The sequence below is a fragment of the Nyctereutes procyonoides genome, unplaced genomic scaffold, assembly GCF_905146905.1.
Source record: "Nyctereutes procyonoides isolate TBG_1078 unplaced genomic scaffold, NYPRO_anot_genome, whole genome shotgun sequence".
In the NCBI taxonomy this organism is placed as follows: Eukaryota; Metazoa; Chordata; class Mammalia; order Carnivora; family Canidae; genus Nyctereutes; species Nyctereutes procyonoides.
The window spans coordinates 12,141,925-12,158,306 of record NW_026575142.1 but is presented as its reverse complement, the minus strand read 5'-3'; the positions used below and the strand labels follow the sequence as shown (position 1 = coordinate 12,158,306).

The following is a 16,382-nucleotide window of genomic DNA, read 5'->3' as shown; positions in this document are numbered from 1 at the left end:
AATGAAAATAAACATCCACATTAAGAGTTATACAAGAATGTGTATAGCCTCTTTGTTCATAAAGCTCAACACTGAAAACCATTCATGTGTCCATCAACAAGAGAACGGATAAAGAAATTGTGGTATATTTGCACAATGGAGTATTACTCAGTAATAAAAAGAAGCAAACAATGATATATTCAACCACATGGGTAAGTCCCATAGACATATGGTTGGCTGGACAGAAGAGTATATATTAGCTCTAGAATTTCATACAAAAGGAATCAATTGCTGGCGACAAAGATCAGAACAATTGGGAAGTTGTACTGACTAGGGAGGAAAATAAACTTCCTGGGTAGATGTTAATCTTCTATACCATGATAGTAGTGTGAGTTACATTAATGCACTTATATATCAAAATTAAAGTTGGTTCAATTCAATGTATATAAATTTTACATTAAGAAAAGCCTATTAAAAGAATAATGGAGGGAATGCCTGGCTGACTCAGTGGTCTAATGCCTGCCTTTGGCCCAGGGCGTGATTCTAAAGTCCTGGGATCGAGTCCCACATCAGTCTCTCTCTCTCTCTCTCTCTCTCTCTCTCTCACGAATAAAATCTTAAAAAAAAAGAAAAAGAAGAAGAATGGAGTTGGGTAGGGAACGGTCTGAGGCATAGATAAAATAAGAATGGCAGTTATATTCCTAATAATTGAAGTTGGAGATGGGTACATGAGGGCTCATTATACCATACTGTTTACTTTGTATATGTTGGAAATTTTCCATAATGGAAAGTTGGGGGGGTGGGGAAGGAAAGACTAATTTCTGAGTCTTTCTATTTAATTAAAAAGTACAATCTTATTTACCACTTCAATTAAAATAGGCCATCACCTAAATATGGCTATTTTAACATTAGCAAAATTCTAATAAATTTAATTGGATTGTTAAATTTAAGTGTGGCAATCTGTGACTCCCCATGCTATTTTTTGGGCCTTCAACCAATGATTGTTTTCCATATATAAATTTATTAAAGTTATAGCTTTGATTTTTTTTCTAACATATAAGCACACAAAACATTTTTATTCTTTTTAATTTCCTGATAACCTAAAAGTTACTCAAGGAAGTATTAAATGTAATAGTTTCTACAAATATAGCCTACTCTTCTTGTAGCCAAAAGTATTTCTTTAAATTTGAATTGTTCCTTTTGAATTAATTTGTTAGGAAAAAAAGTCCAAAAAAAAAAAAAAAGTCCACTGAATATGTAAATATATTTTTAGATACAGTGTACAACAGATCTCTTTAATTCCTACTACTCCACTCAGTTCTCACTAATTGAATTTTTCACTAGTACAGTATGTCTATAGTAGGAAATGTATAAAACATTCCCCATGAAGCTGTTTTGCTATCAAGTGAAGAGGATTCATCTTGTATTTCCCAAGCTTTGAGCCAATGCTGTTATGCAAAAAAAAATTCCCTTTTGGGTTTTCAAAAGTTCTCTCCCCCCAATCAACGACCAGCTAATTTTCATACTTTTCAACCACTGTTCATTTAGATGGTGTGTAAGTTTTACTGGCAAAGTCATCACATGCCAATTTCAGACTGATTATTTGCAATAATGGAAAACAGAGGTAAAAGCTTAAAGCTTTGCAATATATTATATAATGGCTTTTAAACATGTAATTTTATATTGTTATTACAGTGCCCATAGACAACAGGTGTCTAATAACTACTGATTTTCTAAGAATGTAGAGTCACTAATTGATGTTAAGAATTAGCCCTAAAGTAAGTTAGGATATTGAAGGGAGAATTACATGGATTAAAAAACAAAACAAAACAAAATCAACAGCACCTTTAGGTTTTTTACCAAGGAATTTAGCATGTTTATGGAATCTGAGCTAAGAGAAACTCTAAAAATCAAAGTTTAATCTCTTTATCTTACAGATAAGGAAATAGTCTCCTCAAAGTCAAAATGGCTTAAGAGTAGTAAATAGCAGAGCTAGGATTAAAATTAAAACACGTCTCCTCACTCCTAATCTATAGCTCATCCCTTAAACAACACCAATTTCTTAGTGTCAATACACAACCCCAAACTATGGTTTTTTTGGGATGCCTGGGTGGCTCAGTGGTTGAGTGTCTGCCTTCAGGTCAGGATGTGATGATCCCTGAGTTCCCGGATCAAGTCCCAGATCGGGCTCCTGCATGGAGCCTACCTCTCCTCCCTCTGCCTATGTCTGCCTCTGTGTCTCTCATGAATAAATAAAATATTTAAAAAAAGAAAAAACTATGTTTTTTCTTTGTATATTATGTGTAACATTTGCTAACTTGTATATGATTTCAGAATTCTTAACTTTGTTCTATACTTTGTGTCACTGTTTATAAAACCATCTGTACTGCCTTCAGATGATTACATCTAGTTTCAGCTGTAATATTCCCAGCCACCACCAGGGGGAGATTTTGTTTAAAAAGCTACAGGCAAAAACCAAACCAATTCCAAGAGCTAGAACTTTACTCCCAAATCCATCCATTTAAGGTACCACTAACTAGTCTCTACATTTTCTGGTTCTTCTAAAGTGTGATGCATTCCAAATTTTATAAAATGTGATCTATCTTGTATATTTGAAGCAGGCTTTAATGGAAAAACTAATTCAAAACAGGCTCAAGAAATGTACAGAACAAGTAAATCTTGCTTACCATTTTTGCTTCTGACTGTACTGGTTGAGGGGAGGAAGGACCTGGAATTCCTGGAACACTAGGCACCATGGTGACTGGTCGAACAAGCTAAAATATATTGAAAAATAATTGCTAGAGAGTATATTCAAAATGATTGTGCTATATCTGCACAACGGCTATAAAAATTTGAGAGTTCAGAACCAGAAAGCTGTAAATCTTTATTGATCTTCTGTCCTGATTTATCCTTTAAAACTTGTCAATTTCTGAGACACTTGGTTCTCCAACCTCTAATTTTCAATGTCTTTTTTTTAATCGTTTCTTCTTACAGAAACTCATAATTTTTAAACTGATGCAAAATTTCCCAAAGATCTGTCATACTGACATTTTGAATGTGAAAGGAAAAAAATGTCAAAACTTGTGACAAGTAGGCAAATAACTCCACAATGAATTTTGCTCTTCTAATGCAATTTCTAAAATACATAAAGATTCGTTTGTATATTAATATGCACATAATGACAAAGAAAGAACCTGGTTACCTCAAATAATTTCTCTAGAAATAATGTGGAACAGATTTTTTTCATTTTGCATACCTTTTTAGAAAAAACTAATATTCACTTGACGGGATGAGCACTGGGTGTTATTCTGTATGTTGGTAAATTGAACACCAATAAAAAATTATTTTATTAAAAAAAACTAATATTAACACTGGTAATTAGTTATTATATAGCTACAGTAGCTCTCCTCGCATTTTAGTTTTATCATAATTATATTTAACAGGATAACTATGTAATCTCAAATTCAAGGGAAAGAATGTTTCCCCCTTCAAAAATATCCTAGAAAAATAGGAAGTAGTCACCTAATATCTGAGTCCTTATAAAGTCACTCAAATAATGCATTTTGAACAGCAAGGTTCTGTCTGAAGATGATACCTCATCTTATAATTATGCCAATCAGTGCTAATTTTCAATACTTAGCAAGGCCACTTGGAAGAATGTATTAATAAAAAATATTTCATATTAATTTTAATAATTTTCCTGGGGGTCTAATCTCACCAAAATGTTAGAAGTTATTGTAAATAGACTTTTAAAAATAATTTTTAAAGGCACCTGGGTGGCTTAGTTAAGCGTCTGCCTTCAGCTCAGGTCATGATCCCACAGGTCCTGGGATCCAGCCCCACATCGGGCTCCCTGCTCAGTGGGAAACCTGCTTCTCTCCCTCTGCCTCTGCCCGTCTCCCTGCTCATGTTTCTGCTCTCTTTCTCAAATAAAATCTTGAAAAAAAAAATTTTTTTAAGCTATACAATAAATGATTATATTGTACTGATCAGAAATAAATATCTGTAAGGTAAAAGAAAAAAAACTGTCTTTTTTATCATATGAAGGAGTATTAGGGCTTGGGTAAGATTTCTAGGAAGATATACATTCAGAAAGTGTTATGTTGAAATTACTTAGGTGAAAACAAAAAGTGTTTTGAAAAAACTGTGGTAGGTGTTTTAAAAAATGCTTTTCTTTTTTTTTTTTTTTAAGATTTTATTCATTTATTCATGAGAGATACACAGAGAGAGGCAGAGACACAGGCAGAGGGAGAAGCAGGCTCTATGCAGGGAGCCCGACGTGGGACTCGATCCTGGGTCTCCAGGATCACGCCCTGGGCTGCAGGAGGCGCCAAACCGCTGCACCACCAGGGCTGCCCTAAAAAGTGATCTTAATGATGAAAACCTGAACACTGAAGACACATTTGAAGAAGAGTTTGAATAAAATTGTTATATGAAAAGTGAGAAAGAAAAAGTATTTCTTACTCAAAAGAATGTGCATTTAAATATTCTCTATATTATTAAGTATTACAAGTAGGTGTTTAACTTGCCTATGACTTTCAAAATTTATATATTTATATTTAACATGCTCAAGAAACTTCTCTTTTGGATCTTACATGCTGATTTACCCTTCAAATGGTCAATTTCTCTGAGACATTTGCATTAGCAAACTGAAGGACTATCTACTGTTTTAGACTGTTTAGATTTTCACATGCCTGGGCCAGCAAAGGAATTCTGTAAACCCAACTTGACCATAAAAGTTCAGAGAGTGTTCTTATAAACAATTCCTACAATAATCGAAGTATCATGGAGTTACTGGACATGTGTTCTAGTATAAATATCTTATTAAAGAATAGAACTATGTGTTAATATTTTAATTCTATGAACTAGTCAAATTGAAATAGGTTAAATAAGGATAAATTTCTTAATATTAACAATTTAAGGGAAAAAAAATTTTGGAAGATAGAAAAACATTTTCTAGTCAATTATGTTTCCCTTTACTGGTATATGCTACCACTAAAAGGGGAGTAAATACTACTAACTATTACTAAGTATTTTGTTGCATTCAGTTTCATAAACCAATCAAGCATCCGTAAGTGTATTTTCTGATTACAAAGATCAGTTTGGTATGAAGAAAAGATTTAGTCTAAATCTCAAACTTACTGGGACTGCAGCTGGAACATGCACATTAGAACTTGTAATTGATGCAGGAATAGCAACAGGCATGGTCTGTCCATTAGGAAGATGCAACAGAAGAGGAAATGGGCCTGGTACAGGACTAAGAAAAATAGAAGAAGGAAAATTAAAGATAAGAAATCCTTATTAGTCATCTCTAAAAATATGAGTATTTTTACTATTTTTTAAAAATATATTTTAAAAATATTTTCTAACCATCACAAAGCAAATTGCAAATTTTTACTATTTTTAATTGCATCTTAAATGTATAATACATAAAGCATTGTGGAAAAACAACAGGGGAAAAATAGGAAAAGTTAATGGATTTACTTAGGACAAGCTCCAATGTTAAATGAGAAAAATTCTTATCAGAAGCTCTTGAGGGGCACCTGACTGGCCCAGTTGGTGGAGCATGCCAACTCTTGATCATGGGATTATGAGTTTGAGCCCCACACTGAATGTCAACATTACTTTAAAATAAAATCTTAATAACAAAACAAAGAAAGCTCGAGGGATATGTGTTAAGAACTGAAAATAAGAGACCGCCTTAAATTCATAAAGTTGATTTGTTTTTAAAACTAAATTTTAGTTGGGGTGCCTGAGTGGCTCATTTTGTTAAGTGTCTGACTCCTAGATTTTGGCTCAGGTCATCATCTCAGGGTTGTGAGAGTTTAGATTCTCTCCTCCTCTCTCTGTTGTTCCCCACTCCCCCAATTAAATTTTATATATTTGTTTTCTAATCTATTAGATAATATGAAGAAAAAAAGACAACCCAAATACTTTCCAAAAATCAAAGCATGCAGAATATAATTAACACATACCCACACATACCCCTAAGGCTACAATTTGAATAATTAAATGTCTTAAGAAAAACTGTGACAAGAAAAACTTAATTCATAAACAGTTTAATGACTAGCCCAAATTATCACTTACACGATTGGTCTGTTGGAGGATGGTGCCTGGGTGATTACAGTACTTGAGGTTGGTGAAGGTACTGCTTGCTGAATAATTACACTTGAGTCAGAACTTGTAAGCAGCACGTTGGGAACCTGTAATGATGCTGGACGAACGATAGCTGATGTGGGCTGTGCAGTTTGTGCCAATGGTACCTCCTATTTAATAATGAGATAGAGAAAGAGTAGGATTTAAAAATGTAAGTCAATCCATGACGTTAGAGTGAACAGAATATAACACACTTTGAAAAGTGTCCACAGGATAAATATCCTCCCCCAAAGTACTTTCATGTTAACTTTATTTAAATAACTTAAATATAAAGAAAATTTTGGAAGTAGCTATAAAGCTTTTCAAATGCAACGTTCATATTTTAATTTAAAGACATCAGAGTGGTTTTTTGTTTTGTTTTGTTTTCAGTACAACTTGTTTTCCTATCAATCCAGAAATAGGCTGGGCAACTTGGCTATGATTCCATGAGAATTTCTGTGAAAAGTAAAAATATAATCTATTCACATGGAATTGTAGAGCTTAAAATCCAGAGAGATTGCCTAGTCCTACTTCATCATTATACTGTAAAAACAGGAAACAGGTCCAGGGAGACTGGGTTTATGGTTGATACAAATTCAGTAATAGAAATGGTTAAAAAAATTTTAACACAATACAAATGTTTGTTAATTTCAGGTAGCTATTACTATCCCCCACTCCTGATAATTTCCCAATATCAAAAGGGTAAGGAATACTGATTAACATCCTGAATGTAAAATAAATAATTACTAGAGTGAAATCTTTCTAAATTAAAGGAAAACACAGGGCAACCTGGGTGGCTCAGCAGTTTAGCGCCACCTTGGGCCCAGGGCTTAATCCTGGAGACCTGGAATCAAGTCCCATGTTGGGCTCCCTGCATGGAGCCTGCTTCTCCCTCTGCCTGTGTATCTGCCTTTCTCTCTGCTGCTCATGAATAAATAAAATCTTTAAAAATTAATTAATTAGAGGAAAACACAGAATCTGTTAGTCAGGATCTTAAAGAGGGTTTTTCCCCCCAGTTTCACAGATTAGGAAGAGATTAAGGGCTTTACATAGAACTTCTTAAGTAGTTAGAGTAAAAATTGGGTCTATTGTGTTCTTAGAATGGGTCTTTATGCTGCCTATTACCAAATCTTATTAAGCCCCTTGGAAGAAAGATCAACTAGTACTATTGGAACTTCATTTATTCAACAGGTTTGAGAATTTATAGCATACCTTCAAAGGGCTAGGGGAAGAGACAATAAATAAGTAAAAGAAGAAAATTTCAGATAATAATATGTTACAGAGTAATACTACAGCATAATAGATCATGAAAGATTAACTGAGGGAAGGTTAGAGTTGGCTACTTCAGAGAGCAAGGTGAGCTTCTTTGCAAAAAAAAAAAAATGGTGCTGACTGAATGGATACTGAAAAAATAACAAGCAAGGGGAGAGGGAAGCAGTACTAAGAGTAATGTCTTCGAGGTAGGAAATAACTTAGAATATTTGATGAATGTAACACAGTGGCATGAGGTGAAAGCTGGATGAGCAGATAAGCTCAGATCAACGAGGACTTAAGGAGTATTAGTCTTTTTTTTGTTTTAAAGATTTATTTGAGAGAGAGAGAATGCACCCATGAATGGGGAGATGCAGAGGGAGAGGGAGAGAGAATCTTCAGCAGACTCTACACTGACTGCAGAGCCCAACACTGGACTTGATCCTACGATCCTGAGATGAGCCTAAACCAAGAGCTGGACATCCAGCAGACTGTACCACCTAGGCACCCTTAAGAATATTTAGTTATCTTAAATGTAATGGCAAACCACTGAAAGATTTTAAGCAGAAAAGTGACTATAATGTGTTAAAAACAAAGCCATCTATAGAATATTGGAGATGGAAGCAGCAAATCCAATTAGAAGATAATTGTTACTAATCCAAGTAAAAGATGATGATGGCTTAGAGTAAGGTGGTAACACTGAAGACTGAAGATAAATTGAGGATATTTCAGAAGGTAGATCTGATGTCTAAGAAGATTTGCTGTTGCTTTGGTGTAAAGAAAAAGAAGGGAGGCCCTTGAGTGGCTCAGTTGGTTGAGCATCTGACTTTGGCTTCTGTCATGATCTGGGGGTCCTGGAATTATGCCCTGCATCAGGCTCTCCACTCAGTGAGGAGTCTGCTCATTCCTCCCCTTCTTCCCCCACTTGTGCTTTCTCAAACAAATAAAATCTTAAAAAAAAAAAAAAAAGAAAGAACAAAAAAAGAAAGAAAGAAAGAAAGAAAGAAAGAAAGAAAAGAAAGAAAGAAAGAAAGAAAGAAAGAAAGAAAGAAAGAAAGAAAGAAAGAAAAGAAAGAAAGAAAAAGACGGCACTAAGGATTCTTGGTTTGAGCAACCAGATGGGATGGAGAGAAAATTTACTGAGATAGAGAAAACTATGGAAAGAATCAAGAGCTCTGACTTAGATATATTAAATTTAAGATGTCTATTAGACATAGAAAAAGAAATGTCAAGATGGGAGCTGTAAATGAGTATGGAAATCCAGAAGATATCTTAGTTGACATAAGTTTGAGAGTCAACAGCATGTAGCTGGTTTTTTAAATTTATGGGTGTAGATGAGATCACCTAGGAAGAAAAGTGAGAAAGACAAGAGAAGGCGGCCCAGAACAGACTTTTACAAGTTGGCACAACTATGCCCTGTCCAGAGAGAGGCTATAGACCTATAGACAGGAATGCAGGAAGAAGGATTACCCTAGAAAGATCTAAAATAGCAATGAAGAGGGAAAAACTGTTGAGTGTGGAGGAACTGGAAAGCTCTTTAGAAAAAAAGATATTTATATCACAGAGTTAACAGCATTTTCTATTAACTGTGATTATGTGGAAACGATCTTTATGTTCAAAAAGAACAGGATAATACATTAAGATAATGATAAAGTGCAACCATTAAAAATTTTTCTAATGACATGGGAAAGTGTTCATTATACTACAAAAGTAAACTAGGATCAGGCTGCCTATAAAAATATTTTTTAATGTTATTTTATTTTATTTATTTATTTTTAAAGATTTTATTTATTTATGAGAGACACAGAGAAAGAGAGAGGCAGAGACACAGGCAGAGGGAGAAGCAGGCTCCACGCAGGGAGCCCGACGTGAGACTCAATCCTGGAACCCCAGGATCATGCCCTGGGCTGAAGGTGGTGCTAAACCGCTGAGCCACCAGGCTGCCCTATTTTTTTTAATGTTATTTTAAATTAGGAAGTAAACTGCCCAGCGAGAAGTTTGCTTCTCCCTCTGCCACCCCCCAAGCTGTGCTCTCTCTCAAATAAAATTTTTAATTAATTAATTATTTATTAAAAATTTTTTAAAAAGTAAACTACGGTTTTTGAATTTTTCTTTGTATCCATTTAATTATTCACATATATATGTACATATATATTCACTTATATATGTGAATTCTAATTACTCACTTATGTATGTGTATTTGTATAATGTTTGCATGTATCTATGAAAACTGTTTCAAAATACTGGTAATTCTTATCACTCAGTTATGGGCTAACAAGATTTTGGTTTTCTTCTTATTTTTCTGTATTAAAGTATTTATAATGAAACTCACTTTATAATTAGGAAATGAGGAAAACAACCCACGAAACCTCTTAGGTCAAAGCATTTATTCTTACGTAGAAAGTTACTTTTTCTACCTTACTTCTAGATCCTGTCATGACAGAAGTCCATTAATTCATTTACAGTTTTAGAATAACATAGTATACAAAAAGAACAAGATAATACATTAAAATAATGATAAAGTACAACCATTAAAAATTTTTCTAATGACATGGGAAAGTGTTCATTATATTTCCTCTTAATTGCCATTGTCATTGCCTCTTAATTGTGCCACACGTAGTACCCCATGTATTCATTATACATGCTTATGAACAAAAAGTGATCAAGAAATACCCATGGAGACCTGGGTAGCTCAGCTGGTTAAGCATTCAACTCTTAAAGATTTCAGCTCAGATCATGATCTCAAGGTTGTGAGATAGAGCTCCGTGTCGGTTTCTGTGCTGGGATTGGAGACTGCTTAAGATTCTCTCTCCCTGTGCCCCACCCCACTCCTCTCCCTCTCCACCTCTAAAAAAAAAAAAAAAAAGAAAGAAAGAAAGAAAAGAAAACCCCACAGTAATAGTCACATAACACACACTATAGCTCAGGGGGTCCTAAGTTACCAAGGTATTCAAGATCCAGAAATGAGGCCCTAAACCATCTACAAAAGGCTGGTACCAGAGACAGTATCATCATCTTAGTTGGTAGTACCAAAGATTCCTTGTAGAGAATGAGTAAACTACTCCTTTAGCTCTTAAAAAGCCTAAATAACCTTGGTTCAAGAATTTTAGTTGTAAATAAAAAGCTGTCACTATTTAAAAGCAGAGAAGAATAAAATAGAAAAACCCAGAAAAATTAACTTCACTTTATAAATTCATGTAGCCTTTAAAAAAATAAATTTTATCTAAAATGACTGTTTCCCCTATTATTTTTCTGCATGTAATAAAAAACAAATTATCTATAAAGGTGATGTTTTCTTTCCCTGAAATTCCTGAGTATTCCCAGGCTTTCACAAATAAGGCTATTACAACCTAATACTTAATTATGTATAACTTATCACATTCACATTTTATGTAAATGAAACATTAAACTTCACTTGAGGGTGCTGTTTTTTTTTTTTTACACTAAGTTTGCATTTCTACCCAAAATACAAATTTCTAACCTTTTCATCACTGGTAGTAGACTCTGGGTGAGGTAAAGGACTATCCTGGTGAGTTGTTTCTACAACAGAGGGCTCCTCAATTTTGCTTCTTATGATAGGTGTTGCAAGAGGGGATAAATCTAGAGGCATCTAAAATGCAAACATTAAAGAAAATATCAGAAGTTCAAAAATGCCAGTCAGTATATCTAAAGTAGGAAAGCAAGAAGTATAAGCTATGATTACTACTTTGTTAGAAGTACTCTTTTAATTTCATGGTTAACATACTTTTTTAATGTCGTCTTCTGAGGCTTTCTTGAATTCATTCTCAAATGGACTTGCCAACTCATTAAATAAACCCACTTCTTCACAGTTTTTCAAGAATCTTGTTGGTGTAGGGGTCTGATCTGAAATAAATGTCAGAAGCAATCACATAGATTTAAATATGCAGGACTCTCAAATATAGCTAGTAAGTTAACGAATTAGCAGGACTGGTTCAGTCAGCTGTTAATTCTCTCTTTGGAAGGACCTCTTCCTTTAAAGCAAACAAAATTTGGTTAAGTTTTTGTTGCAATTCAAGATATTTTCTCCAACTTTATGAACCATAGAAGTATGAAAAAAGTCCTTCTTGTTCCTTAGTCCAGACCTTCTGAGTAGAGTGACCTAAGCAACTTCTACTCAGATCAACTATTATCATTATTAAGGCAATAAGAATTTTTAAAAGTTTACATTATTAAAAATGATTGTTTAAAATACATGCAATCTGGAGAAAACTAGGACAAGAGCATGTATATTCACTCTAGCTCAGCCCTTCCACTAGTGTTCACAATCTATTATGAAAGCAAGCTTAAGATAAAATGGAATTTTTAGTAGGTAGCCCAAAATACTACGAGGAAGAAAAAGAAGGTTAAAACAAGAGCCCTAAAACAAAAACAAACCAAAACAAAATCCTCCTTATCACTATCCATAGAAGCCAATTTTCTATTTTAATACATTTTTCAAGGTTGGAACAAGGAGCTATGTAAGAGTTACATATTTATGGAATGCTCTACCTTAATTTCTAGGCAGTAGAGGAATAGTCAACTCTACTTTCTCACAACGTGAAGTACTTTAACTATACTTGAATATGTACTCATGCAATGTACATTAACACATGTACTGGTGATGGAATAAATGTCAATTAAGATCCATGTTGAATGAAAAATAGTATTTTTATGGATTTCTCCTTGGTCTTATAACTTTCCAGGCTATTTATTCATACTGACCAGAGCTTCAAACATATTAAGCATAATGTTTAATAGAACATTAAAATTCTATTCACATTTTATGTATTTTAGGGCATCAAGTTAGGTTTTATCAGGAATCTAGCCTAAGCTAAATAAAAGTATAAGGATGATTCGCAGTTTAAGATTTTGTAAAATTAAAATTCATATATTTGTTAAATATATGTCCCCAGAATGGGCATTACTTATTGTTTCATCTTTGCCCCACATATATGTAGAGTACTAATATGCTTATTACATATAAATATATTTAACACTAAAATGACCTACTTGTCATACACACTGGATATAATGTAAGCCTATCTTAAACACTATTAGTATTACCTAAATTACTAAAGGGACTATCTTGTGTCATCATTTTACCTATTAGTCTATAACATATATACCCACTAACTCTCAAAAGACTTCTAAAATTGTATTATAGTAATGGTTCAGAGTACACATATTAGCCTAAATCCATTATAGCTGAATTAGTAAATTAAATATAAATTTGTCTCTTCTGTTCACAATCAAAGGGTTTGTCTATCTCAGCTCAACAAAAGGCTAGTGTGGTAAAGGGAGAGAAAAGTCTTAAAAATAAAATACATATGAATAAAACACTGTTATCAGTGATTACTGGAATGACTAGGTGTGAGAAAAAAAAGTCAATATAGGCACAATTGCTTAATCATGCAGTGGCTTATGGCAATTGATCATCAAATATATACCACACACATCATGCATTATACTTATACAGTAATGTTAAATCACTAACTTTTACTAACACGTTAGTAAAAAAATCGTCAAGTGCTGTGTTGAATGTGTTCTATTTTTTTTTCACTGTAATAAAGGTAAACCAATAGGAAATTTCTTTAAGCCAATCTCAAAATATTTTTGAGTTGAAAAGTTACAGATAATTGCTCTATGGCAGTTAAGTTTCAGACAAGCAAAGACCCTCATGCCTAGGAGAGTGAACTGTCCAGGTTGTTGTTACTTTGCTTTTTTTTTTTTTGGTATCAGCTCTTAATAGCTGATGTACAATATTCAAAAGAAATGCATACCTCATTCTTCTTTGCTTCCTTTTACTTATGGAATTAAAGATACGCTGAATATGCTCTTTCATTTTTCTTAGTTTTTGACAAATAACCAACTTTTTGTTCCCTCAAAAATTTTTATTACAAAAATTATGATACTGAAAGAACAGGAAAAACCTTTTGCCTCATTATCTCTCCAAAGCATTGCATATGACAATTTAATCTATTATGTTGGGTAATAATTTCAAAATACTAATAATACTCAGATTTCAGGATTATTTCCAGACTTATAAAAAGTATAACCCAAACTTCAGAAGAGAAAATATTTAGGGTTGATTTTGAATACTTATGTAACTCTGTGGTTATGCCATGATAGGTTCTGAAATTTATATAAATATATTAAGTTTTATAGAAAACGTTTTCTTATAACAATACCTATAAAATATAAAAAATGCAGTAAACCTATGCATATTTTGTATGTGTCCATATACATAGATGTGTATTTATATATATTTAAATATCAAAAAAGGGGCGACTAATATAAAGCACGAGAAGACAATAAAGAAGCATGAATTTTCTCTTTTCACATACTATGAAAGATAATCATCTGCTTATGATACTGTATGTTCATAGGATCAAACACACACAAAAAAGCACTGACTGAATTTAGGCCCCTTTATTGAGAGTATTTTTACTAACACAGATGTTTTAGTCCCAAAAGAAATATAAACAAAATTCTAGTGAACAAGTCTGCTAATTGATCTTTCTCCAACAGGAGGAGCTTGATCATTTCCTATCTTCCCACAGCATTGCAAACCAGGTGTAAAAATCTACAAGAAACATTGACTAATCATCACATTAATTCAATTATCAATTAAATGTAAACTTTGAAGATGCTATAAATGCTCCCGGGGTTCTAATTAACTTCCACAAAACATTGAAATCTACATTTGAAAACCACACAGAAAAGTGAAATGAATGGTCAGAAGGAAACATGGAAATGTAATGGGTAAAATACATGTTGCCAACATTTACTGTAAATGAAGTAACTGGAGTATCACCAGACTATATTACTTACAGAGAATACACAAAAATTGTGCACATTCCAGGTGAAATATGTATATAAGCTATTAATAAAAGCATATACTAACCAGCCACAATGACACTGTCATTACGTGCTGGACCAAATTTCAGTGTCATCTCATGTTTATGTTTATGGACAGCCAAATGATCCTCGTTGGTAAAACGCTGTGGCAAAAAGTTTTAAAATATAGTTAAGATTTTCAATTTGATCAAATAAAGTAAAATGATAAGGAAATTCATTTCCACAACATGTAAAACCACCATTAACAATGAAATAGTTTGTTAACTATAAAAGAATCTATTGTTAGTATAGATAAACATACAAGACTTCAAATAATCAGAAAAACCCATTACCCAAGAATAAGCAATACTAATGTATTATTAAGTCACATTACTCATTTAAGAGCATTTAAAAATAAAACCTGAGGCAAAGAAACTTCATATAAATTTCATCTGGACACTAAAAATAGACCACTAGTGATCTTGCCATGTCATAGAAATATATATTTCATGGTTCAGTGATTTTTGAAGAAAGTACTGTATTTACACAGACTTCAGGTTACTTACCACTTTTAAAATGAGAGTTCTCTCATAAAAATATTACTCCTGGACAAAATTAAGAAGTAAAGCAGGTTCTTTATGTTACCACATTAAAAAAAAAAGAATGCTTTGGTTATAATCCAGCAAAGAAATAGCAACCAATACAAAGCAGTTCATTTTAAAATAAAATTATGTCTGGACATCAACTTTTATGAGGATGCTCCTTATCAAGCAACAATTATAACTGAAAATAAGGAGCACTTACATTTTATTTCAGAGCAATAATTATAAAATGCCAAATTAAGATATATAAGTTCTCTACCCTACCATCTTTATAAATGGGGATGTTAAAATTATAAAATATTTGAACTTGGTTCTCCCTAAACTATCATAATGGGATTCCTGGGGTGGCTGCATGGTTCAGTCAGTTAAGTATCCAACTCTTGATTTTGGCTCAGGTCACAATCTCAGGGTCGTAAGATTGAATCCCGTGTTTTATGGCTTGCACTCAGTGGGGTGAGTCTGCTTGAGAGTTTCTCTTTCTCCCCCGCCCTCTGCCCCTTCCTCAGCTCATGCACATGCTCTTAAAATAAATCTTAAAAAAAAAAAAACAACAACAAATTCCTCCTTTTGTGGAAATATTATTCCTGGACAAATTAAGAAGTAAATCAGGTTATGTTACCACATTATAAAAAATGCTTCTTATAATCCAACAAAGAAAGAACCACCAATATGATAACAAAAGTTCATTTTAGAATAATCAAGCTCTTTCCCACTCAAGTGCTATCTTCCTACTGCTTTATCATTATAAGAATCCCTCCCAAATTTGGAATAAAAAGTAGTTGTCTTTTATAAGACTGTTGAGTAACAGCTCTTAGAGAATGGACATATGTGTAGAGTTTACAGAATAATGTAGGCATTATATCATTAGTTTCCATTAGAGTTTTAAATATATGTATATTAAATTCTACACTAAAAGTATCTTAAAGCCAGATTCACTTTATGTCCAAAGAACCTAACAATGTAGGAGGTAGTAATTGAACATTTGTGAATAAATGCATTTTGGGAGAGGACATAATTAGTAACCCGGAAAATTATCTCTTAGGAATTTATTCTACTACTATTCTCTGCTTGGAATGGTCTGACCATAAATATCCAAATTAAAGAACAACCACATAGACAATTGTACAAATTGTACAAAACATGTAAAAAATGGTACCAAGATTGATCCTAAGTGAAAAGGAACAGCTATAAGGACCCTAAAAAAAAAATCACTTAGGATCATGTGAATATTATAAGAGGGAATGCAAGAAATATGAATTTACAAAGTCTCATATATAACCTACAGATCAAATTTACCAAAATACTACTTAAGAGATTTTTGATATATTATTGATGTACATGGATAAAATACACTGAAACTGGCACTTCATCATAGATGAGTTTAACCTTAGCTGTCAACTGAGTTAATTTATTTACCTGTAACAAGAAACTTAAAAAAATCAAAGGCCATCTTGTCAAAAGGCAGTCACCAGGAAAAGATATAGATAGATAGATAAATGAATGAAGTTATTTTTTCAACAAATGCTTATAAAATAGCTACTGCTACATGCCAAGATAAAATTTTTGCAGAATCTATTT

The 16,382-nt window shown here is 33.1% G+C and overlaps 1 protein-coding gene across 7 annotated transcripts in view; it reads right to left on the bottom strand.

The window, feature by feature from the left end:
* ATF2 (activating transcription factor 2) overlaps positions 1 to 16,382 on the bottom strand; it is a 99,367-nt gene that overhangs the window by 47,017 nt on the left and 35,968 nt on the right. For 3 of the 7 annotated variants that reach the window (XM_055308031.1, XM_055308026.1, XM_055308027.1), the window contains 6 exons: positions 14,270 to 14,366; positions 11,111 to 11,229; positions 10,847 to 10,975; positions 6,067 to 6,245; positions 5,122 to 5,236; positions 2,667 to 2,753 (listed from right to left, as the gene is read on the bottom strand). In XM_055308031.1, coding sequence (XP_055164006.1) covers positions 2,667 to 2,753; positions 5,122 to 5,236; positions 6,067 to 6,245; positions 10,847 to 10,975; positions 11,111 to 11,229; positions 14,270 to 14,366 — 726 coding nt within the window. Of the gene's footprint in view, positions 1 to 2,666; positions 2,754 to 5,121; positions 5,237 to 6,062; positions 6,246 to 10,846; positions 10,976 to 11,110; positions 11,230 to 14,269; positions 14,367 to 16,382 lie in introns of those variants that run through there. The other 4 variants (XM_055308029.1, XM_055308030.1, XM_055308028.1 and 1 more) reach the window with 3 other exon arrangements.